Source organism: Sitophilus oryzae, unplaced genomic scaffold (assembly GCF_002938485.1).
Source record: "Sitophilus oryzae breed Bouriz unplaced genomic scaffold, Soryzae_2.0 scaffold_1179_pilon_pilon, whole genome shotgun sequence".
Taxonomy (NCBI): Eukaryota; Metazoa; Arthropoda; class Insecta; order Coleoptera; family Curculionidae; genus Sitophilus; species Sitophilus oryzae.
In genome coordinates, this window is record NW_022145814.1 from 2,480,239 (window position 1) to 2,507,470 (window position 27,232).

At 31.0% G+C, this 27,232-nt stretch overlaps 1 protein-coding gene across 3 annotated transcripts in view; it reads left to right on the plus strand.

Annotated features, from left to right (window-relative positions):
• Positions 1–27,232, plus strand: part of LOC115891351 (dynamin-like) — a 93,572-nt gene that overhangs the window by 63,115 nt on the left and 3,225 nt on the right. For all 3 annotated transcript variants that reach the window (XM_030911801.1, XM_030911802.1, XM_030911800.1), the window contains exon 15: positions 2,903–2,962. In XM_030911801.1, the coding sequence (XP_030767661.1) occupies positions 2,903–2,962 (60 nt within the window). The remainder of the gene's footprint in view (positions 1–2,902; positions 2,963–27,232) is intronic.

Sequence of the window (27,232 nt, forward strand, 5' to 3'; positions counted from 1 at the left end):
ACGCTGAAGTTATCAGCAAATTTTTGCAGCCAATTTTGAGAATAATTGAATAGCTAACCAAAATCCCATCCGCTGGCCGTCGAGTCCGCCGAAATAAGATGGACTTTTAACATTTATAATGGACCTGGTTTATGATGGATTTTTACCAGAAGGAATCCGCTGGACTTAGCGCATATGGATTTTTATCTTTGCGGATGAATAAAGGTTCTTATTTTTAAATAGCCCATATCTAGACAAAAATTAGAAGTACTTAGCGGTTATGAGAAGGTATCTTTCACCCCCACTGAGTTAATGAATTCCGCGAGAAATTTTCAAAAACGGTCCCGTCTGTCCACAACAGAAGACGATCGACATGTCGAACACTTGTTGCAAATCTCATGTCTTGGTTTACTGTTTATTTTTACTATTATTAGATATAATTTAAATGTGTTGATGTTGTTAAATATAGTTTACATTGTTATAAAATACTGCATCTCTCATTGCAAATATTATTTTCGTTTTAGTTGCTGCTCACAGCTAGAATTTTTTTGCATTACAGCCGGCGATTCAAAGCCATATTCAATGTGGGCGAATTTTTAAATACTATATTTCTAAGAGGAATCGAGCAAAATATCAAGTATTCTATATTTTTGGAAAGGTAATTTTAAATTCTTTTCAACGAATTAAAAATATACAGGGTGTCCTATATAAAAAATTAAATTTTCTGTTGATAATTCTTAAATTATTCATTTTAAAAAAATTATATTTAAACTATTAAATTCTACGTAAAAAAGATTTGTTAAAAATGCACATTTTTGAAAAACACCCCGTAACTCCGAAGCGGTAACAGATATCGATGTGCGGGTTTCATCAACATGTTTTTAACAAAAATTGAGCTCCAGACACCAATATAAGTTTTCGTCTATAGAAAAGGGTGTTTCCCTTTAAAAGCTTCTAATTTGACTCACTCTGTACACATTAAGATAACGTTCAAAAAACTGTCACGAAAATTTTACAATTGCTCAGTAAATTTGCATGCTTCCTAATGATTGCTTTTAGCTTATTGACTGTATTTGATAACTGCACCATGCATTTCAGAAACCGACCTGAAAGATTAGAAAAATGCTGCACGTAAATAAAAAATATAGCATTATTTTATTGAATATGTCAAGGTAACTGAGACTAGAGGTTTTCGTTTATGGCTAACCCTAGTAAAACAATGCTGGATCAGCTTCTTCTAACAAAAAACTAATAGATATCACCGCTTCATGAAGCAATTGACCGATTTGTACAAAACCGTCCAGGTGCAGATAATATAGGAAGACTCCTTTAGTGAAAGACCTTACAAGGAATTCTTAAACGATCTGTCGTAACTCTGTTCTTATGTCTCATACAATGCATATAGTCCTTAAGTTATTTATTTATTTAATTATGGTTTGCAATTTCTTTTGTATAGTTATTATTAAATATTACACAAAGAGGAATAAATGTATCTCTGTAGATTTTTTACCATTTCTATATTATTTTATTTTTAGAAATTTATGATTCTTTTGTAATATTCATCTTATAGTGTCATGTTCTACACCGAACGTAAGCTAGAACTTGTGATATATGAGAGTATATGTCATCAGATTTTCACTAGTTCACAGGACTTACATTTTATTGCTGAATCCGAAAGGCACTACTTTAGAAGTTGTACTAGACAAATATACTGGAGACGATTAAATGATGATGATTGATCCTTGGCGCGATGGCTTGATAGTCCCTCTATTCAGATGAATAAGTATTTTTAAATAAATTGAGCGACGCGACGCTATATGGTCGGGGTATCGAATTCTGTATTATCAGGTTAGCTTTTGATACTTTTCCCACTGGGCCTAGATTTTTTTAACAAAAATAGTTTTTTTCTTTCTAAGGGTCTTTTTTGTTATGTCACCTATTTAATTTTACGTAGCGACCACCACATGCACACATACATTCCTCGTAGTTTTACACTACGTGTAAAATTTTCGATTTAAACTGTGGTCGAAAATCCGTCACGCTTGTTCTCAAATATTTTTTTTAATTTTTTTAACTTAGGCAACTTAGGCTCCATAGTCACTATGGGCTGATTCGTCTATTTGGTGCGTCTATGGTGAGTATGATGTGGTTCGTCGATGCAATTTCTTTGGAAATTTGCGTACATTATGTTCGCGACATTTCTTTTGGTGGTTAAAGAACCGATATTCTACCGAACTGCCGCACAACTTATTGTCTCGACGAAATCGATGTATTGACGAGTTGCATCGACGAACCGCATCAACAAATATTGAGTATGTGGAACGCCCCATACTCACTCTTCATGACTAACGAACCTTCCGATGCGTTCAAAATAAATAATAACTATGTGTTATTATTATAACCAATTTACCTCTTTTTGTTTCCTAGCCTGTTATTACAATTCTCAGATTATAATCCTAGGCTACAGCCTAATATGGTTTGTTCTCTTAATATCTTCCGCTAGAGAGAACATATTGGAATTTTTTTGCTCTATTTAACAGTGCAAAAAGAAACGTGCTATTTAATTTTTTTATGCAAAAGCGTAATATCTGCTATTATGTCAAACAGCGCCCTCTAGCTACCATGAAAAAATCTATGGAAACTAAATCTATACTGGAGATCGTTAGGGAAGACTTTCTCTTTTAAACAAGCCCTAGCTTATTTAAATCGGCTAAGCTAAACCAGAGTTATCCTTATTGTAATAAATGCAAGTTTAACCTTTCCCCACCACTTATGCGATTATGCGACCCAAAGTTATGCGATGAGTAGTTTCTGAGCTACAGCTTGCGTCCATTCTTATGTGGCCACCCGGTATGTGTGTCTGTTGGAGCTATAACAATATGACGAATTGCTATTTATATTCATTTCCTTATTTTGCTTTTAGGTTACAGATTATCCATGCCACCACCTCCAGTTTCCAGGCCGGCTCCTCCACCACCGCCAGGTATTATTTGATATGAATAGCTAAGTATTGTGTAATATTATTGCTTCTGATGCATAAGGAAACTTATTGTGTTCTATTCATTTAAAGTAATGTTCAGTATTTTGTTATTTAGTTTCTAATTTCATTGGCTTTAAATTATGTACTATGACACAAGTATGAATGTCACTAATATTTGAAGGGTTCAGGGGGAAAAAAATTTAAAATTATTATATTATTATTTTTTTTCACGATTCTATCTGTTGTGCCATGACGTGTCGCCGGAATATTTCCATTCAAGGCTCCATGTTCATTACTCTGCGGACTATGTTCACCGTACCCAAAATAGCTGCTTTAATACATTGACTTATGATATTTTCTGGTAGCTTCAGTTCCTTTAAGTTCTTCTCAAAATCAATGTGAACCAGACCATTGCTTGAAATGATGAGTGGTATTACTCGGGTTGCTTTTAGATGATAGGTTTGCCTCATATCGAAAGCCAAGTCTTCATACTTCGAAATCTTTTCCCTTGCAGTTTTGACTACGTTGTGATCTAGTGGTACAGCTACGTCAATTAAGTAGGCTTTCTTTTCGTTTTTATCTATCCAAACAATGTCCGGCTTATTATGAACTACTGATCTCTCTGTCTGTATTTGCGTATTCCAGTATACTTTATGATGTTCGTTTTCCTCTAATTCTTATGGCCTGTATTCATAATATTTCTAATATTTCTTTTCAGGGTTCTTGATTTTTAGGTACTTTAGCATTTCCAGGTGAATAATCTTTGCTATTCTGTCTAGTTGTCAATCTAGTTGTCGTGTCTTTCCGGGTAGTGGACTTACGCAAGACTCTCACATCCAGAGCTGATGTGTTGGATGGATTCGCTAATCTTATGACCTACTCTACATTTGTCAGTTGGTATGTTTTGTTTTAAAATATGCCTCCTATACGCTCTAGGGCTAACCACTTGATCTTGTATTGCACGTATGAGGCCCTCGGTTTCTCCCATGAGGTTAATGTTTGTAAGGAATTGTATAGATTCACTTTTATCAATTTCTTCTGCCTGCCTTTCGTTGGCATACCTTCCATGCAGGGCCTTTCCTCGAAGTTCCCTCAGCTGTTCCTGAACCGATGGAACTTCCGATGGGATATGGGAAGCCAGGTTCAAGGAAGAGTAGCCTCGGTCAATCTCGCATATTGCTCGATGAAGGTATCCCTTTGCATAAAATAGGTTGCTAGTTTGTTATTTTGTCTGTTGCATGCTCTTTCAACATTGATAAGTCCTCTCCCTCCATGGATCCTGGGGAGATACAACCTGATTTCTTACTATTATTATTATAAAAGTATTATATTCTATATTATAGTTTATTAAAATCCCGTATTTTTATCTGAAAAAAAAAGTTATAGAAGTCAGCCACTTTTGAGACGCACCCGGTATATTCTATAGTTTAGGATTTTACAATATAACAGTAGGTCGAACTGGGCCTTTCAAAATGTATAAACTCTGCAGGACAATAAGCTCTTATATATTCTTAATAAAAATATGCATATAGGGAAAAACCTGATAACTACCAGCCGTCCTCCAGAACTCTCCTGTAAAATTAGTAAAATGGCGCTATAATGTTTTCTCCTTGGATCTTTCATTCTATAATAACTCTTAGTATTTTAGTTTTCTGACACTTTTCAATTTTAATTTGCAACACTTTTCTTGCAATTAATTAACTAATTGCGATTACAGTATAAGTAGTGTGATAATTTGATAACCTAATTTATTGCCTTTAGTTCTCCAAAGCATTAAAAAACAGCAAAAAGGCAAAGAACGTATTCTACCAAGTATATTGTAAAATTAATAATAATGCTAAAAAATGATAACAGCATATTATGGTACCAGTATAGTATCGATGCATCGATATCTATCGATACCCATTTATAACTATTGATATACCTAATGTTCGTATTGTTATTTAGCTGTTTTATTCAGTCATTTCGATGTCGAGATAGAATATTTGCGGTTATTGAGGATTATTGTTTAGGTTGGTTTCATGCCTTAATTTAATTTATTGATATTTTTTTATATTTCTTGAGTGTGAATTGATGCGAGTGATATGATTTGTATTAGGTATGGCACATAATTACATCATATAACATTTTTAACAAAAATACGCTTAATTTGCTATCGAGTTATATTTCTCTTAAAAGAGTGGTTTTACTAGTAGTTATACTAGTTATAGTTGCCGATTTGTGTAATTTTCTTTCGTTGCAACAAAACCACTAAATCGAATTATAGTAATTTAGACAGAAAATAATAAACTTATAAAAAATAAATACAGGGTTGCTGTTATGTATGAAAACGGCCGATTATTAGGTAAGATATACCGCAAAAAATTAAATACAAAAATTATAGGGTTATTAAATGTCTATTGGCGAGTAATAAATTTATGTATACAGGGTCGGTCATAAAGTCGTGGCACATCAAAGTTTTATTTTTTTAATGGAATTCCTGTATATTATAGCGTATTTTCTTCCTTCAATTCTAAGCAAAAATCGAAATACACACAATGTATCTCAAACCAACCGTTTCCGAGTTATTGACTCTTGAACATATCACTTAAACAATTTGATTGCATTAATTTCGATATGTTCAGTTTCATTTAATGATGCCATCTGCCGAAACTGTGATACTGTTGTAATGGGTTTTTAAAATGGGCGTGAAACTTAAACTTAATACGGCGTAATTAATTATGTACCTTCTGGAATATTGGTGAGGTCAATTTTTTGTCCCAGGCGCCGGCGTAATTCTCTATTTTGAGACAGAGATGATGGGCGTTGTTGGTTTTGATGCTGAAAGAATATATTTAAATCCAGTTCACGGGAAAGGCTAGCAATAAATAATCTTGAAAATAGCTGATAGTCCAGTTTAAACAACTGGATTGTACATTTCACTTGAGATTTTTTTACCGAATTTTTAGATACAAAAATTGACAAAAAAAATGTTTTAATTTTTTCATACAATGGAACAGTTTTCTCTAAAATTCGTTCTTTTACAAAAGTATCGTACATCTTTAAGCCTCTTTTTTCGGCACTATATAAAGATTTTACGCATTCCTGGTCAATAACTCTAACAAATAACTCTCGTATCAATTGTAATAACTGCTGTTTCTTGTTCTTCAAAAGGATTACCGAACTGTACAATAATTTCTTTAAGAGCTTGACACTTCTGTACAAACTTGCTTTGATACACAGCGTATTGTTCGTGGTGTTCTAAGTTGCTAGCTTCAATTTTGTCCCCGATGTTAAATTCAGTCAAAAACCTAGTAACTTCTGGTTCACTCAGCATCCAGCGGCGCAACGCAGATGGATCTTGTGTCAGTCCAACTGCACCTTCTTCTGCTTTCACTTGGGCATTATTCTGCTCGTGTGCTTGGTCAATAGCAATAGCAGAAAAGTGTTTATAAGTTTTGTGAACTACAAAGTTACCTAGAAGATATAATTAATTATATCTTCTTTATTTATTATATAATTATTGGGACCCACGGATAGAGTAAATTCGTAACAATACTTAATGTAAAAGGTTTATATTTTATATGGAAGTTTAATATTTTTTCTTCGGTTTTTTTTGAGTGGGGGCGCAGGTGGGGAAGGGGGGACGGAAGAGGGTCTTCTCACAATTACTTTCTTGATGCGCTGCTACTTGTAATAAATTTTTGATTTGAACTAAAACTTATATCTCGCGCGTAGGCGATAGAGAATTAGCTCGCAACTACTAATTAACACAGAACTAAATTCCGCCATTATGAATTTTATATACTTAGTGTAGTATTAACCCTTAACTGGTCCGGCGTCGTCTGACAGACTACGCCAAATAATTAACTCAGTCTCAGTAGTTACTGGGACTACCCACACGATTGGCGTTCTAGCTAATCCTGCCCCTCTAGGTCAACAACTGATAGCCATATTTGTGCCCAAACTGGATTAGTTTTTTAGAAGTTCTGGAAGAAGTTACTGAAGCCGTAGTTTCACAGACGACGCCGGACCGTTTGTGTAAAATTTTATGAGTGACAAATTTTTGTAAAATATGACCGGGTCTTCGAAAAGAGTGCCTTTAGGAGACTCTAGTTATGAGGAAACTCTATTAAAATGATATGATGAGGACTGTGACAGTGACAATATGACAATCTGCCAGACAAATGCGTTTGACAATGTTAAATATTCCACGAGAAATATGCTTTACAATTGGTAGAATACTTGCAATTCCTGTACAACCAGAAGACGCCCACGGAGATATATTTTTATCCTAGAGTTCTTATACTAGTCAAAGACAATGTTATGTCCTTGTTAATTATTTTTAATGCCTAGAATGTACGAATCCATTGTGTAAAACATGTTCAGGAAATCAATGAAATTTGCCTCATGCTGTAACTAAAAACTTCTCCTTTAACTCCAGTTTTATAACTTATTGTTTTACATAATAGTATTAAAAACTTATTTCTATATTGTAATGACTGTTAGTAATTTGGTTTTATTTTTAGAGCTTAGTAAAAACCTATATTGTTTTTTTTTCAAATTTATATGTATGCTATTTTACTTTGTACTATATTTTCTGAAAGTTTATATTAATTGAACCCATTTTTGTCTAGATTAGTTTAATAATACATAATATAATATACAATGAAATAAAAATTTGCTATTTTTTAGTTTTTGTGTGTTTTTTAACTTTTTAGAAGGCGTAGTCCCACAGACTACGCCGGACCGTTTATGATACATATCTATTACCGGACCAGTTAAGGGTTAATCCTATTATTATTAGTATGTCAATTCAAAATACACTTATTAATGTAATCGATTAAAAAACTTAATTAATTTAATCGAAAAAAAAGCAAAAAAAAACAGTAATTCTAAAAAACGCCGCCATTTTGAATTTGACTCCACTTGCAATAAGGTGCTGCGGGTCAAATCGATTGCTTATGTGTATATACCACCTATACCAAGTGGTTTGCTTCTATCATTATTTGAAACGTTTTTCGTGTATTTGGGTTCTACCGCTACGACTATAAATGCTAACTTGAGAACAACTAATGTCAAATATTATTAAGTATCACATTTTCGGCAGAAAGGCATCGATAATTGAAACTAAACATATCGAAATCAATTATATTAAATTGTTCAAGTGATATTTTCAAAAGTCAATAACTCGGAAACGGTTGGTTTGAGGTACATTGTGTGTATCTCGATTTTTGCTTAGAATTGAACGAAGAATTGAAATATGCAGTAATATACAGGGGATTCTATATAAAAATGATTTATGACCGACCCTGTATACTTAAATTTATTAATTGCTAATAGATTTTTAAAAGTCCTAATATAACTTTTGTATTTAACTTTTTGCGGTACCTCCTATATTTTACCTAATAATCGACCGTTTCCATACATAACAGCGATCCTGTATAATGCTCCTGATAAATATGTTTCAATATGAGACAACTTATTTAGTTTATTTATACTTTGTAATTACAGTATTAAATGGCGGCCAATGAACTCATCATCATCATCATCATTTTCAGCTTATTCAACCATTTCCATATGTTGTAGCCTCCCTCACATACTCTCTTTATAGTTGGGCTCATTGTTGTCTATTGTTGACTGTGCGGGCCCAAGTTATCCCTGCTAATTTCCTAATATCATCAATTTGTGTGGTCCATTTGTTGTCTGTTCTTCTTGCCAGGTGTCCTGCCCATAGCCATTTGAGGGATTTGACTTTGTAGATGACATCTATTACCTGGGTCTTTTGTCGTATCCACTCTATTCTTTTACGGTCTCTCTTGGTTGTTCCCAGCATATTTTGTTCCATTGAGCTTTGTGCGACATGGAGTTTACTTATGAAGTCTGTTTTAAGTGTCGAGGTTTCGCATGCTGTAATAGCGAATCGTCATAACTGGCAGTACACATTGGTCGAATGCAATGATATGTATCATATTTTTTGAATAGCTCTATTCACGTTGAATAGTATGTTTAATAACATACTTTTAACAGAATATTGGGAATAGATTTATGTATTTAAGTTTTAAATTCAATTAAACTAATTTAACGAGAAACTAAATTCATGTATCTCACTATCTATTGGTCTCTAAAAGCAGTACAAGAACTCAAACAAAGTCAATTTACAGAAGTTGTTTGTCGAGGATACTAGGAGCCCGTAATTCCTTACGAATAAACGGAACTTCTAAATGGGAAATTACAAATTACAAAACGTTAAAGTAGTCTTGAAAAGAAAATTAATGCGAATTAAAAAGGGCATCAAAACGCATACTTTTCAGACTTTATGCTCTAGATATCTGCAGTTACGAATAAAAATGAATAATTTGTTCAATTTGCCGTGATTGATATTAACTTTTTAAGTAATGGAACGAGAATAATTGGGATTTAACTACCTATATTTTTATTCAATTAAGTGCTTTTTAATTTAACTATACAGAGAGATAATAATTTCAAAAGGAGATTTCGGAAATGTTTCTCAACAAAAAATTCAGGGAAATCTTAAATACTTATTGACATACCGGGTGCGTCTGAAAAGTGGCTCACCCCTATAACATTTATATTTTTTCATATAAAAAATCGAGATTTGGTATGTCAGTATATGACATAAATTAGGAATGATTGACGTATTCATTTATTTTCTGTCACTTCCTGTTGACACTTATTTTCTTACTTTATTCGATAGAAAAGACACCCTGATAAGAATGACATAGCAAATGTCAACTTTTGACATTTTCGAATATGGTTTATTTCAAACGTTAAATAAGAGACTAAAACATTAGACGATCAAATTTATTTTTCCAAGGCTCCTTGATTAAAAATTAGTATTTTAACACAGCCATGGCATTCTACATTGGAATTTAAAATACAATTTTGGTTTTAGCGAAAAGGTCAAAAGTTCACATATCATATGTCATTCTCTTCAGAGTGTCATTTTTTATCGAATAAAGTAACAAAATACCGAGGATGCCATTTAAAAATCAAAAGTTGTAGTCATTTTCGGTGAAACACGAAGTGACCGAAAACAATTGAATACGTCAATCAATCCTAATTTATGTCATATACTAACCTACCAAATCCTGTTTTTTATCTGAAAAAATAAAAAAGTTATAGGGGTGAGCCACTTTTGAGACGCATCCGGTATAAAAGGCGGAATACTAGTTAACTCAGTATATATTTGGAAATATCGCTGAGTAACTTTAAATTTAATCATATACACGGCATTACTATTGAAAAAAATCATGTGGTAATATAGAAAATCAGATGTATGTTCTCAGTACTTAATTTTATTCTGTTGTACAGGGTGATTCACAGCCATGGCACGTTAGAAGTTTATGGAGAACCGGTTATGACCAGTGCCGGTCGGTGGTCGGAAACCTTTTGGTTTCTCCAGTAAAGCCATTTAAAACATAACATTTCTATTATAATTGTTTTGTTTAAAGAAATTCTTGACAAAGATTCAAACTTTATAAGAATCAATTGGATTTTATGTACTTGCTAAATTTCGGATATTGTCATGGTAAAGAAATTCTTCAAATTGAACAATAATTGTCATAATTATTATAATAGAAATATTATCTTTTAAATGGCTTTACTGCAGAAACCAGAAGATTTAGGCACATGTTTAGGTATAGGAACATGATATATGAAAAGCAATTTTACTATTTTTTATATTTCTTAGATAATATACATAGGGTTGAATTAAAAATAACAAAGATTTGAGCGATTTAATATCAAACGTAAATAAATTATGTTTTTGGTGTCCCTATATAATATCCACTCGGTTTATTTAGACAAATGACAAGCCAAATTTCAACTTTAAAAATATTTAATTAATTATTTTACCAATGCTTATTCTTAGTCATATTTTTTTTCAATTTTAGACATGTTTTATTTTTTATTTAAAATGCTATTCGAGATAGGTATAGGTTAGTATAATAAAAAATTATGAGATATGAAAGTGGATAAATAAATATTTCAACAGTTAAACGTTTTAAAATATACATAAGGTGAGTATATGAGAAATTGAAGACCCCGAATTGATATTAAAAAAAAAGAAACGATTATCGTGTACCACCGAATTATGATGAAAATGATGAATTATGATGAAAATTATTATCTGTTGTGTTCCAATGACAAAGCAAAGACCATTCAACCTTTCTCGTATAAACAGTGTTAAGTTACTTTAAAAATTCCCGGCGATAATAGATTTATTCGTAAACTTATACTTTGTACGTCATCGGTTTTTTAGGTCCCGAATGAAAATTTTAACGTAACTTTTTACTCTGTCTTTTGTTGTATGTATTGCAAGTGTGCTTAGTAACTATACAGGGTTGTTCACCACATATGACACGGAGTATTGTAGCTAAACGATTTAATAGATTTTTACAAATTGTAAGTTTTGGGTTCGTTGAAGGACTATTAGAGCTACAATTTAAAAATATTTTTACAAGATACAGAGTGTCCCAAATAAGTAGAAAATATTATACTTTTATTTTTTTAAATGGAACACCCTGTATATTTTTCTATTTTTAGATTCTACGATTGAAATAAAGGTAAACTTGATTAAGGTTTATCACACTTAAACCTTACTGTTTGTGAAATATTTTTAATTTTATGAAATTGTAGTAAAATATTTAAGGCTACATTTCTCCAAGGGTACTAAAGGTTTTAATACTAAATATTTATTAAAGAATATTTATTGATCAGATGTTGTAAAAATTTATATTAAATAATTACTAGCTTTAAACGGCAACAACTTGTTTAATTTCAATGGAACACCCTGTATACTTTAGGTGAATGAGATGGACAATTTAATTGTCTATCAAATTGTATTATACTATATTTTACCTATCTCTTCAAGTTTTCGTAGAAAATGCATTTTCTTATAATTTAGACCTCATTTATCACTATACCTATGAAATATTGACATTTTAGATTTTTTTAAAGCAACATATGTACAAAATGTACAGGTGGTAAAAATAATAATATTGCAAGCCCATTTGTTTACAAAAAGAAAACTATTTAAATCTTTCTAAAAGAGTATACCAATTATTACTAATTGTTAATACGAGTATACCACCATTATTTCCGTCCAAAAATTAGTTTATTACATTTACTTAATTGTTTTAATTAATAAATTATTCTAAATAAATGTGAATTTGACTGAGAAATCAATACAATAATAAGTTATGAAAATGAATGTCTGTGTTGTAAGCATTCCTCAAAAACTTAAATAAAATTTATAAGGTGTTAATTTTTACCACACTGTCTAATACACATACAGAATTCAGTTTTTTAGTATTTGAAGCAACTATTATTAATCAGTAAAATAAGGTAGTTTGAATACTGGGATCATATTAATTAACTATATCGATAATATTAGTATCTGTACTCTTTGAAAATTTGATACATCTTTAAAAATATTCTAAAATGTCTAAAATGTCAATATGTCAATGTTCTCTTCTCTCTTCTCAGCCATTACTCATCCACTGCAGAATGTAGGCTTCTTTCAGTTTCTTCCACTCGTTTCGATTCTGTGATCTCCTCATCCAGTTCTTACCGGCTACGGTTTGGATATCATCAGTCCATCTTTTAGGAGGTCGGCCGACTGGGCGTTTTGCTAGGCGTGGTCTCCAGCAAAGAAGTCTTTTTGCCCATCTTTCCTCGGACTGTCTGGCCAAGTGTCCTGCCCAAGACCATTTAGAGTTAGCTATCCTCTCTACGATGTCCGTTATCCTCGTCTGTCGGCGAATGTCTTCATTTCTAATGTGGTCGCGAAGACTGATACCCATCATGGCTCTTTCCATAGGTCTTTGGCTCACTCGCAACCTGTTGCACACTTCATTGCCAAATCATCGTCATAGTCTCAAACCATAGGTCATGAGCAAGACGCATTGTTGTAAACGTCTCTTTTTAGGCTGTTGGGATTTTGCTTTTGAATATAAAGTTAAGTTTACCAAAAGCAGCCACATCGAGTTTGATCCTTCTAGAATTTCGGTTGTTTGATTTTCCTTGCCACCGAGTTTTATGGCATGACCTAGATATATATATATATATATATATATATATATATATATATATATATATATATATATATATATATATATATATATATATATATATATATATACAAAGAGAGGAAGTCTTGACCGATCAATTATAACCAAAACTAAGAAGAAAATTCTTGGGATAGCGGTCTAGAGGCACAAAATTAAACAATTTATTACAAACGCCGAGCTTTCGGAAAATATATTTCCTTTTTCAAGGCTAAAACATCACAAAAGTCAACTGAATATAATATAATATTATATAAACTTACGTGTAAAAAGTTTAATTATAAAAATAGAAAAATATATCAATTTCTATATGGAAGAAAGGAACTAAAATTTTGTATAAAAGTTAAAATCTTCTTAAATATTCATGATTTCTGACATTACTAAAAATTATTTTGACATAGAAAGGTAAATTTAATTATTAATAAAAAAACACGTAAAAAACATATAAGGTTAATCACAAGTTACAAATAAAAATAAAGAAAAAATCAAATTTTAAATATTATTTTTATTTTTAATAAAATGGAGTAAGAAAGAATATATATTACTAAGATCCTCAATATCTTTTCTTTTATTAATACAATTATCATTAATGTAAATTTCATCGAATCATATATATATATATATATATATATCTACTAAAATTTTGTATAAAAGTTAAAATCTTCTTAAATATTCATGATTTCTGACATTACTAAAAATTATTTTGACATAGAAAGGTAAATTTAATTATTAATAAAAAACACGTAAAAAACATAAGGTTAATCACAAGTTACAAATAAAAATAAAGAAAAAATCAAATTTTAAATATTATTTTTATTTTTAATAAAATGGAGTAAGAAAGAATATATATTACTAAGATCCTCAATATCTTTTATTAATACAATTATCATTAATGTAAATTTCTACCATTTCAAGAAAAAGTCTTTTATTAGTATTAAATTCAGTATCCAAAATTTTTGCATTTTTAAAAATAATATAATAATAAAAATAATATAATATATATTTTAATATATATATATATATATATATATATATATATATATATATATATATATATAACATATATATATATATAGCTGCTATATATATATATATACTATATATATATATATATATATATATATATATATATATATATATATATATATATATATATATATATATATATGCCTATATATATGCTGCTATATATATATATATATATAGATTTATTAAACCGCTTATACAGGCTTCCAAAAACTACGTTGCTTCATTGGGCTCAGACCCAGTTCGACATTTCAGGCCCGAGGTCAGATGCAGGTACGATTTCGGTGAGGATTTATCGTCTAGAACGGTTTCCCACTTCCCTGACCAAATTTCAGCTGGGCCTGAAAAAATGGTTTTATGTTTTTTATATACGATTGGGGGTACACCGGTATTGTCACGGGCGGCGCCACCTTCGACATTAGTATAAGCGTATAAGCCGATTTACGTTGAATCGATGTATTCAGACCCAAGAACCGGCAACACGGTAAAGCAAACTATTAAAGAGAAACGAAGATATAGCCGTGTTATATTTGGTAGAAAACAAAATGCTCATACTCTAATTAGAATATTAAGAAATTCAGACGAAAAAAATGAAAATAAGTATTCTTTTAAAATTATTCCTATTAGTTTCATTTAAAAATATCAATAATTTACGGTCTAATCTTTTTTTTGAATTGCTGTCATCACCGGATTTGTAGAAGTAACAAAACTTTTATTGTCGAAACCCGTCGTTCGGCTAATAAATACTAGAAACAAAATTATTTCGATCGGCGGGTCAAAAATTGTACGAGTACCTACAAATTTACTTCGATGCTATGATTTCGTTGTAGAAGTACCTAATTTCTTTTTCATCTAAATCGATCAGCGATCGTCGCGTCGTGTCAAAGAATTGTAGGAGTAACTACAAAATTATTTCGATGCTGTGATTTCGCTGTAGAAGTACCTAAAATGTTTTCGTCTAAATCGATCGTCGTGTCAAAAAAATGTACCTAGAAATTTATTTCGATACTATGACTTCGTTGTAGAAGTATTTAAAAATTATTTTCATTTAAATCGATCGTCGTATACCGGGTGCGTCTCAAAAGTAGCTCACCCCTACAACTTTTTTTATTTTGTCAGATAAAAAATCGAGTTTTGGTATGTTAGTTTATATCATAAATTAGGATTGATTGACGTATTCAATTGTTTTTGGTCACTTCCTGTTTCACCGGAAATGACTACAACTTTTGATTTTTAAATGGGACCCCCGGTATATTTTTACATTATTCGATAGAAAATCACACTGAATAGAATGGCATATCATAAATATGTTAATTTTTGACATTTTCACATATATGATTTATTTGTAACATGCGGTTCATAATGACAATTTGACTCAAGTACCAAATTGTGGTACCAAATTATTCGTAGAAAAATACTTTTTCCAAATATGCTAACGAGCCACCTTTGTTCTGTTTGAAAAAATTGAGATATGATTAAAAATTCGATTTTGATATCTTATAACAGGCACAGACAAGACACGAAAATCATTAGACTATCAAATCTATTTTTCCAAAGCTCCTTGATTAAAAATTAGTGTTTTTAACACATCCATGGCACTCTATAATAGATAGAAATTTAAAATACTATTTTTTAAGCGAAAATGTCAAAAGTTGACATATGATATATTATTCTATTCAGAGTGTCATTTTATATCGAATAATGTACAACTTGATTGTCATTTAATAATCCAAAGTTGTGGTCATTTCGGTGAAACAGGAGACCAAAAGCTAGTGAATACGTCAATGTACAAATCTCGTTTTTTTATCCAAAAAAAAATAAATAAAAAAGATATAGCGGTGGACCACTTTTGAGACGCATCCGCCAATAGAATTACTGGAAATCTATTCAAGGCCGTTACGCCGCACAATGGATCGAAGTATAAGAAGATAGGGACATTGGCTGTTTTTGAAGAGTTCCAAATTTAAATATTTTTTTACATATTTGTGTTAAAAAGATATTCTAGTCTTGTAAAACATATACAGTATGTCTGTTTGTTATTTACTTATTGAGTATATGAGCACCATTTGAAGTAAACTGAAAAATCATTCAAATTGGTAGATAAAGAGTCTTACATTTAATTGTAATTTTAAAATGGATGTAAAAGATATTCGTTTGTTATATATAACGACTTATTAGAAGCGTTCTTGGGCTATAGTATTCGATTGAACTCATTTGTTTTTTATTTATGTCATTAAGACTTAAAAATATAAAGTTTTCTTGAATTACAAAAAAATGTAAGCGGATGTAAGTGGAGATATTACGTGCAATGTAAAGAGCCACCTTTACTAGCACATACTATAAAAAAATTGGCTGCCCCAAAGTGCCACTGCAAAAAATATAATGTTTTTAATGGAAAAATCCTTGAATTTATGCAATGCACGCACAGTGCACCATCAAACAATTTGTAATTTGCCGATATAGGTAATTATATTCGTCGAAGAACATTGGAGTGAGACTGAATTACACTACAATACATAAGGCATATAGGTTGAAAGGCCCAGAAATGCTTTCGTTTTGGTATTCGGTATTCGGCAATTGAATTGGTATTCGGCAATTTGTCGAGTTTGCCGTGGACGCGCATCACGCGTTGCTTTGCAGAATATATTTGCAATTTTATTTTGATTTAGGGAGGAAATGGGTTTGATAGTCGATGATGTTAAACAGGGATGGGGCACAACTAACGATGGAAACACTGCGAGAAGATTTTTCCGAAACTTCGAAAAGTCATAACAAATTACAGGAAACGATGAATTGATTGCTGAAAAGACTATATACATTACTCCAAGTTTTGGTTTCAGGAAAAAAAAATAAATGCCGAAAAGTTTAATAAATTTGCAAAAAAGATATTTGTATTGTGCAGAAGAGTTAACCTTTATAGATGGTATTACATGCCATCTTCTCTACACAAAATTTTGATACACGGAGCAAAACTCATCAGCAATTTTTGGTTTCCGATAGGGCATCTGTCTGAAGAGGCCTCAGAGTCTAGGAATAAATACTTTCGGAAATATAGAGAATGCCGTTCAAGAAGGTCTAACAGAACTTTTGCAAATGAAGACACTTTACATAATCTTTTGTTGTCTTCCGATCCATATATAACTGATATGCGTAGCTGTGATAAAATTCATAGCGATTTAACAGAGAAAGCATATCTCTTTTGTTATAATATTTTTGTTTTCTTTTTTATTTAGAGATTAGTTCTTTTGTGAGTCACCCTGTATATTTTGTTAACTATTTGGTACAAAAGGCCATATTAATTTAGATTTAACAGAGAAAGTAATTTCTCATATGTTATAATGTTTTGTTTTCTTTTTTGTTTATAGATGAGCTCTTTTTTGTAAAAGACACCCTGTATATTTTTTTAAAATATCTGGTACAAAGGCCATATTAATTTAGTTAACAGAGAAAGCAATTTCTTTTTTGTTATAATATTTTTGTTTTAGATATTAGTTCTTTTTGAGACACCCTGTATATTTTGTAAACTATATGGTACAAAATGCCATATTAATTTAGATTTTTGTTGTATTTATTTAAGTCGTACATAAAAAACAGTAAAATAAAAGTATTAATTTCGAAATAAGTCAATGTCCCTATTTTCCTATGCTTCGATCCATTGTGCGCCGTTACGCCGATACGCCGTTTTTAGGATAGTGTGGATGCACCCTCAAGAGAATGACATATCATAATATGTCAATTTTTTTACATTTTCGCATATGGTTTATTTGAAATTGTAACATGCGGTTCATAATGACAATTTGACTCGAAATACCATGTGTGTGGTACCAAATTATTCGTAAAAAATGCTTTTCCAAATATGCTAACGAGCCTCTCTTGTTCCGTTTGGAAAAATTGAGATATGATTAAAAATACGATTTGGGCATCTTATAAGAACGGGCCCGGACAAGACACGAAAATCATTAGATTATCAAATCTATTTTTCCAAGGCTCCTTAATTAAAAATTAGTGTTTTTAACACAGCCATGGCACTCTAGATTGAAATTTAAAATACAATTTTTTTAAAGCGAGAATGTCAAAAGTTGACATATGATATGTCATTCGATTCAGAGTGTCATTTTCTATCAAATAATGCAAAAACATACCGGGGGTATTAGGGAGGTCATTTAAAAATCAAAAGTTGTAGTCATTTCCGGTGAAACAGGAAGTGACCAAAAACAATTGAATACGTCAATAATTCCTAATTTATGTCATATACTTACATACCAAATCTCGTTTTTTTATCTAAAAAAAAATTAAAAAGTTATAGCGGTGAGCCACTTTTGAGACGCACCCGGTATAAAATGACAGCAATCTTCATTTCATGCCACCGCTGACGCCGTTTTTTTTTCGATTATATGGTAGTTAATCAGTACAATAATTAATTTTGTTACATTACTACGTTCACTAAGATCTAAAATAGTAATTTTAGTGTAACAAAAATGTTGATTGCTACAGTAATACGTTGTATATTCAGTTTACGGTTGGATGCTATCTACCAACACCATATAAATATAACAAACACGTTCTATGGTTGCAGGTTGCATCTCTATAATATGTTCTATCTTCTATCTATGTTTACTTACTATGTATTCGAAAACTTAATTTGAGTAATATATGGTAGTATAATATTATTAATATTAATATTCATTAATCGCAATATGAATGAGAATAGTGCTTTCCTTTAATCACAATTCTAATAAATTGAACTTGAAAGTATGTTTCCCAGAAAAGTAGGTGGTTCCCAGACTATATACAAATAGGGAATTCCCAAAAGATCATGCTTTTAAACCTACACTTTTTTTACTACTTTACTGCTATATGAATTTTATTTAAATTTAAATGATACATTACACTTTTAAACATTTTGTTTACAGTTTCATCCAAACTCAACTCGCCAGATTAGACTTTAAATTATTTATATTTTGTGACGGGGATTCGTTACAATTATTTTGTTGGATGTCGAACCATAAACTTTATGATAAAACTCGAAGAATTCAACAAAACACTTTTATTAATAAACTTCACGTTTCCGTGACAAATCAAATCATATGTTTTTTCTACCTACTATCCCTCGCTCTTTTTTATAATGGACTGGTCCAAGCGGTCCGAGAGGGGCCCTATAATAATAATGGTTCTCTGTTACAATTTTTAAATAAAACTTGTAGAAACAATCTTAAAAAATACTTACTACCTATTTTGATTTTTTTCGTCTGAATTTCTTAATATATTCTAAATGAATACACTTTACTTATTAGATAAGTATACACATGGCATATATATGATTCCAAAAAACGGCGTCAAATTACCTTTGAAATGACAATCGTCAGAATCGATCGTTTTGTCAAAAAATTGTGCGAGTATCTGAAGTTTTTTTCATCTAAATCGATCACCGTGTCAAAAAATTGTACGAGTATCTAAAAATTTATTTCGTGCTATGATTTCGTTACAGAAGTACCTAAAAATTTTTTTCATCTAAATCGATCGACGCGCGACGGGTCAAAGAATTGTACGAGTACCTAAAGATTTATTTCGGTGGTATGATTTCATTGTCGAAGTATTTACATCAAAATAATTACGATCATCGTATATATGAAGTGACTGTACGATAAAAGGCCGTTTTGTATGATACTCCCAGGAAAAAGTTTAAACAAAAAGGTACCATATGATCGAAAAAAAAGCGCGGCGTCCAGTTGGCTTGGAAAGGCGATCGATGACATATAATTTTACATATAAAATGACAGCAATTTTTCATTTCCATAGCCATCGCTGACGCCGTTTTTTTTCGATCATAAATATGATAGTATTCAGTTATTTCACAATAATTAATTTTATTGCATTATTTCGTTCAGTAAGATCTAAAATAGTAATTTCAGTGAAACAAAAATTTTGACGGCTTTTTTGCTACACACTACAGTAATACGTTGTATATTCAGTTTACGGCTGGATGCTATCTACCAACACCATGTAAATATGACAAACACGTTTTATGGTTGCATCTCTATAATATGTTGTATCTTCTATGTTTACTTTGTATTCGAAAATTTAATTAGTGTAATATTTGATAATATAATATTCTTATTATTCGTTGATTGCAATATGAATGAAAATAGTGATTTGTTTTAATCACAGTTCTAATAATTTAAACTTGAAAATATGGGGTTCCCAGAAAAGTAGGTGGTTCCCAGCCTCTACAAATAGGGAATTTCCAGAAATTAATGCTTTTAAACCTAAACTTTTTTCCTACTTTACTGCTACATGAATTTTATCAGACGCAGAAAATTTAAATTACTACATTTATACTTTTAAAAATTTTGTTTACAGTCTCATCCAAACTCAACTCGCCAGATTAGACCTTATATTATTTATATTTTTAAATAAAACTAGTAGAAACAATCTTTAAAGAATGCTTATTTTAATTTTTTTGTCTGAATTTCTTAATATTCTAAATGAGCATCTTTTTTCTACCCGTCTTGCCCACAGTGCAAATTTTTAAATTGCCGCCCTCATATCTGTATGTAATAAAAAAATAAGTTAAAATAATTCTTTACAACAAAATAGAAAAAAGGTTAATGATAAATACACACATACCCTATGATTCCAAAACACGGCGTCAAATTACCTTAGAAATGACAGTCGTTGGAAACGATCGTCGTGTCAAAAAATTGTACGAGTACCTAAATATTTATATCGATGCTACGATATCGTTGTAGAAGTAACTAATTTTTTTTTTGTCGGAATCGATCGTCGTGTCAAAAAATTGTACGAGTATCTAAAAATTTATTTCGATGCTATGATTTCGTTGTAGAAGTAGCTAAACTTTTTTTCTTTTAAAGTATAAAGATAATAAACCGGTTTCCATCATCACTTAGTAAACACTTACAAAATCTAAACGAAAGTGATAATGCATTGTAACTTGATTATGCTTATTACAAAGAAATTTAATTTTTAAAGGAATTTCAGATAAAAACGCTTTCGTACAGATTTAGTACAGCATTTATAAGACAGAATATATCTAATACTAACAATAAGTACAATAATATTCACTATAGCAGAAATGCACCGTTTTTACTTCTGCACTGTGATCCATTACCGCGTCAAAAGGTCCGTTCGTCTAATTCTAATATAAATATTTGAGAATTAAAAGCGGCAACGTCGTGGGTCTGGCGAAAACGAAAAACCTCTATTTTTTATATAAATGGGACAAATTAAACGGTCCAGCATCAGGGCCTGAAGGCATCATGAACATTTTCGTCCGATATACCCCGGGTCTGACGGCCTATCTTCAACGTACGGGTCGAACTCCACTCGATTTAATAAATATATATATATATATATGTTGTGTTGGAACGCCTCCACGGCGGTTTCGGTAATGCGCTTCAAATTGTAAGCTACTGCCGGACCAGCTGCAAAATGGCGCCCTTTGTGCCTCGTTTGCTTCTCCTTTTCTTTTTTTCTTTTTTCAGGATCGCTAGTTCATCGTTGCTGATTCCTCCCGTATTGATGAAGCCGGAAGGCAGAAACACTGAGTGTCTACGGGCGATCATGTTTAGTCATGTATCATGACTAATCTTTCTGTGGACTTGCCCAATAAATTTCTTTCTATATATATATATATATATATATATATATATATATATATATATATATATATATATATATATATATATATATATATATATATATATATATATATACCACATATATATATATATATATATATATATATATATATATATATATATACTCTTTAACGTTCTCAATCCTTTGTCCATTAACATTAACTTGCTTTTCTTTTAAAAGACTTTTTCTTGAAATGGTAGAAATTTACATTAATGATAATTATATTGTAAAGAAAAATATTGAGGATCTTAGTAGCATATATTCTTTTCTTACTCCATTTTATTAAAAATAAAAATAATATTTAAAATTTGATTTTTTCTCTATTTTTATTTGTAACTTGTGATTAACCTTATATGTTTTTTACGTGTTTTTTTATTAATAATTAAATTTACCTTTCTATGTCAAAATAATTTTTAGTAATGTCAGAAATCATGAATATTTAAGAAGATTTTAACTTTTATACAAAATTTTAGTTCCTTTCTTCCATATAGAAATTGATATATTTTTCTATTTTTATAATTAAACTTTTTACACGTAAGTTTATATAATATTATATTATATTCAGTTGACTTTTGTGATGTTTTAGCCTTGAAAAAGGAAATATATTTTCCGAAAGCTCGGCGTTGTAATAAATTGTTTAATTTTGTGCCTCTAGACCACTATCCCCAAGAATTTTTCTTCTTAGTTTTGGTTATATATATATATATATATATATATATATATATATATATATATATAACTATATATAATATATATATAGCATACCCTATATATATATATATATATATATATAATAAAAAAAGATGGGTAGTCTACGCGACTGACCCAAGTTGAGAAAAATATTCAAACAGGTGTCTTGGGGATGCAGTCAGATAAGAAGGCCGTTAGTTCAAGGAAAAACCCTTTATTGTTTAGTCAAGCTTTCGAAATTCAGTTGTTCTCTTCAGGACTCTTCTACAATTATAGTAATTAAATACAATTTCTATTCTTGTAAAAACATTAAAATGCAATACCAAAGTGGGATTATAGTAAAGTTTACAACATTACTCAACAATCAAAAGAATCCTCATTTCAAATGCAGTAGTAAAATCAACTTTTAAAATACACGTGAAACTTAACTACAAAAACTTTATAAAAAACAATACAACGTGTATGTGAGTACAAAGTCAAAGCACAGAAAATTGCACATGTCAAAATCTTAAAATACAATAGCAATTAACTCTGCTTCATGAACGATCCAATTATTTTATTGTAAATACTCAAAAGACAAAAGAAACGAATTAATTTTCAAGATTTTCTTTACAGTAAAGTGCGTTTTTGTTAGCACCGCCGATCGTTCACTAACGAACACCATAGTTTCAAAAAAGGTAAAATATGTTACTCTTGATAAGTAAAAAAGGATAAACTTATGCATATAATAAAAAGAGTGAAAGAGAAACAACTACATAGAAATATTTTGACACATTGGTTCGTTTCATCAGCGAGATCGACCATGCGCAATATAACATCAATGCTACACTGAGAAAACAGGCATTAGACAACTTGATAAATTAATTTAAGTAAAAAGAAAAAGTTTTTCTTTACATAGAACCAGACTAGAATTTACTTTAGAATTGAAAAGAAAAGCAAGATCTCAAAAAAGAGAGAATTGTAATACAAATTTTAGTATAAAATAATATCTTAACATTCAAATGACATTAAGCGATGGTGAAATACAAAAAGCGATAAAAATCTTTTCAGAAACTCAACAATCAAACCCCACCCAAGCTACAGTATGAAAATATAACTATTGAGAACCTTGAGTAGCCACTTGTCGCAATGAACCATATTTACCACTGTACAAGTCTAAAATGTAACCGTAAATAACACTAAGACTCTGGGTGTCACTTCTTTTATTCATGGTGTTAACTTGTGAATTTATGTGAACCATTTCAAGAAAAGTTCTTTTACAAAATGAGTCAGCTCTATCCAGAATCTCAGCACCATCCCAGTCTATCCTGTGGTCTAAATTGTTAACATGTTCCGACAATGCACATGACAAAACGCCCCTTCTACAGTCACTTTTATGAGATGTGATACGACCTTTTAGTTTCTAGAAGTTTGACCTATATAAAGACAAATCTTAATCTCTACATTGCAACCTGTACACAACATTCCAATTTTCCATTATCTGAAGTGGTGTCTTAGTTCTCGAATAGAGTTTAGAGAGAGCATTGACTTGTTTGTTAGCAATTTTAATATTATTATATTGTCTGAAAACGTTTGCAAGTTTATATGTAAGATTATCTATATAAGGTAAAGAGAAATAACTGACAAGTTGTCCATTTTGATCCTCTGTCACTCGGTTAGGCTCAAGAGGAGTATTAGTGATATTAGGTAGTTGTTGTGCTGTAGGTTCCTGGTTATTATTGTTCACTATAGCTGTATGAAACAAAAACCTATTAATGATTTTTTCTGGATAAGAATTGTCAATCAAAATATTTTTTGAAAGAGCCACAGATTCCTCTACATAATCAGAGTGGCTTAGTTTAACTGCTCTAGACTTCATTCCCAAAATTAAATTTATTTTTGATTTCATTGTGTGAATGAATGGTAGCTGATGAGCTGATATATATATATATATATATATATATATATATATATATATATATATATATATATATATATACTCTTCTCCTATATATATATATATATAATATATATATATATATATATATATATATATATATGCTCTTTAACGTTCTCAATCCTTTACGTTTCATTAACATTAACTTGCTCTTCATTTTCATTTAGGGTTTTAGTTTTAGACAAATTCATTTTTAAACCTACTTGCGCAGATGTGTGGTCAAGTTGTTCGAGCATTGTTTGAAGTTCTTCCAACGATGAGGCCAGGGCAACGACATCATCAGCGAACCGCAAGTGGTTAAGCATCCCACCATCTACCTTAATACCCTTCTTGTCCCAGTTCAGCTTCTTAAATACGTCCTCCAGGGCCAGTGTAAAAAGTTTGGGGGAAATAGTATCTCCCTGTCGGACTCCTCTTTCCATTTTAATTTTATTTGTTATATTTATGTCATCCAGTTTGATAGTCATTGTAGCTGATTTGTAAATAGATGATATTATGCCCGAGTATCTGTAGTCTATTCTGGCATTTTGTAGGGCATCGAGGATGGCGTGTAGCTCTATAGAGTCGAAAGTCTTCTCATAATCCACAAAGGCGACATATATAGGGAAGTTGTATTCAGTGCTTTTCTCTATGAGAGTGCGGACTGCCTGAAGGTGATCCACAGTACTATATCCACTTCTAAACCCTGCCTGTTCCGGGGGTTCATAGAAGTCGGATTTGTTTGACAGGCGATTTGTCAGCACCTTTGTGAATATTTTGTAGAAGTGCGAGAGCAGGCTGATGGGACGATAATTGTCGAGTCTGGTGTTATCACCCTTTTTGTGAATGAGAGTGATTGTTGCGTTTTGCCATAGCTCTGGTTATCTTTGTTCCATAATGCATCTGTTAAAAATTTCCGTCATCTTCTGCAGTAGAAATTGTCCACCAGATCTGAACATTTCGGTTGTTACTCTGTCTTCTCCCGCTGTTCTGTTATTTTTCATTTGGGACAGGGCTTTCCTTATTTCTTCTACGTCTATTTCAGGAATTTCCTCGGAGTTAACATTAATGACTGGGGGTCTAGTGGGTTCGCTGATCGTTGTTATTTGTTTGCTGTATAGTGTTGTAAGAACTTTTCAATCACAGAGTAAGCATTGAATCTAACGACTATGGTCGAGACAGGCCTTCCGAATCTTTCAGTTAAATTTTGTTTTTGCTTCCGAGTCTGTTCCTTCTAAGTACTTTCATATTGGAATTCTGTTCTATGCATTCCTTTATCATATACGTGTTGTAAGTTCTAGTGTCTTTACGTATAGCCTTATTAATTACCCTGTTCATTTCTCTGTATTGTGATGTGCTCTTATCCAGCTTCCGTCTCTCCATCATTAGTTGTTGTGTTTCTGGGGATATTTTTGCATTTCTGGCAACTTTTAATCTTGATGTGGTCTTCCTGGTACTATTTATAATCTGGGAGGTTGTTTGTTGTACCATGGGTACCATGGGTATAGTGATAAATAAGGTCTAAATTATAAGAAAATGCATTTTCTACGAAAACTTGATAAGATAGGTAAAAACTAGTGTAATACAATTTGACAGACAATTAAATTGTGCAACTGATTCTCGTAAAATGTATAGGGTGTTCCATTTAAATTAAACAAGTTATTGCCGTTTACAGCTAGTAATCATTTAATATAAATCTTTAGACACTCTGTATAAGGTAGTATTTAGTTTATTACTGCAACACAATACCTGATCAATAAATAAACTTCAGTAAATATTTAGTATAAAAAACTTCGATACCTTTGGAGAAATGAAACCTTAAAATTTTTACTGCAATTTCATGAAATGAAAATATTTCAAAAATGGTAAGGATGAAGTGTGATAAACCTTATCAAATTTACCTTTATTTCAATTATAGAATCTAAAAATAGAATAATATATAGGGTGTTCCATTTAAAAAAAATACAACTATAATATTTTTTACGTATTTGCGACACTCTCTATCTTGTAAAAATATTTTTAAATTGTAGCTCTAATAGACCTTCAACGAACCCAAAATTTACAATTTGTAAAAATCTAATCGTTTAGCTACATTACTCCGTGTCTTATGTGGTGAAGAACCCTGTATAACTGCGTAAATAAGTCTGGAAGTAACATTCAAGACACTATATTTAAAATGTAATGTGTAGTTATTACTTAAAGTAGCACAAACGAACCTTTTACATTCGCGGAAAACTCGCAGAGTAGAAAATACCGTCGGCGACGTGATGAATCCTCAAGGTGAGCTGGAAATTTAGACCACACCTATTAATCATTCCCTGGCGAGAATCCTAAGCCTTTAGTCTAGTCTTTTCATCGCAAATGGTTTCAAAGGCGCTTTTATATTAATGTTTTCTTAGGGTTTTATTGTGCAGCCTAATTCAAGAAAGTAATCTTTATACGGGACAATGAAATATGTTAAGTTAAAAATAAGCTTGTATTAAATTATAAGAAAAAATGGTGCATAACAACTGAATATAGTTACTCAATTTATGATTTTACCAGTGTTTATTCAAGACCATTATTTTGTCAATTTTACAGATATTTTATTATTTTAGCTCAAAAACTATTAGAGATAGATATACAATATGTCCCCGGAGTGTCCTTACAAGAGGAAAAACATTTTTATTATTAACATTTTGACAAAAATGCATTCTTCAAAAAAATTGCTTCTTTTATAATGGCTAATCCCGATTATACTTTTCCATGTTCCATACCGTTTTAGAGAAAATTAAGAAAAACATGAAAATATGATTGAATTCTTCTTGAAGTCCTAAATATCAAAAGGCGTTTCTATGGTAATATCAGATCGATTTCATTTTTTGATAGATGGTTATTATTAATTTTGATTAATGTTATATTCTCTTTGCTGTT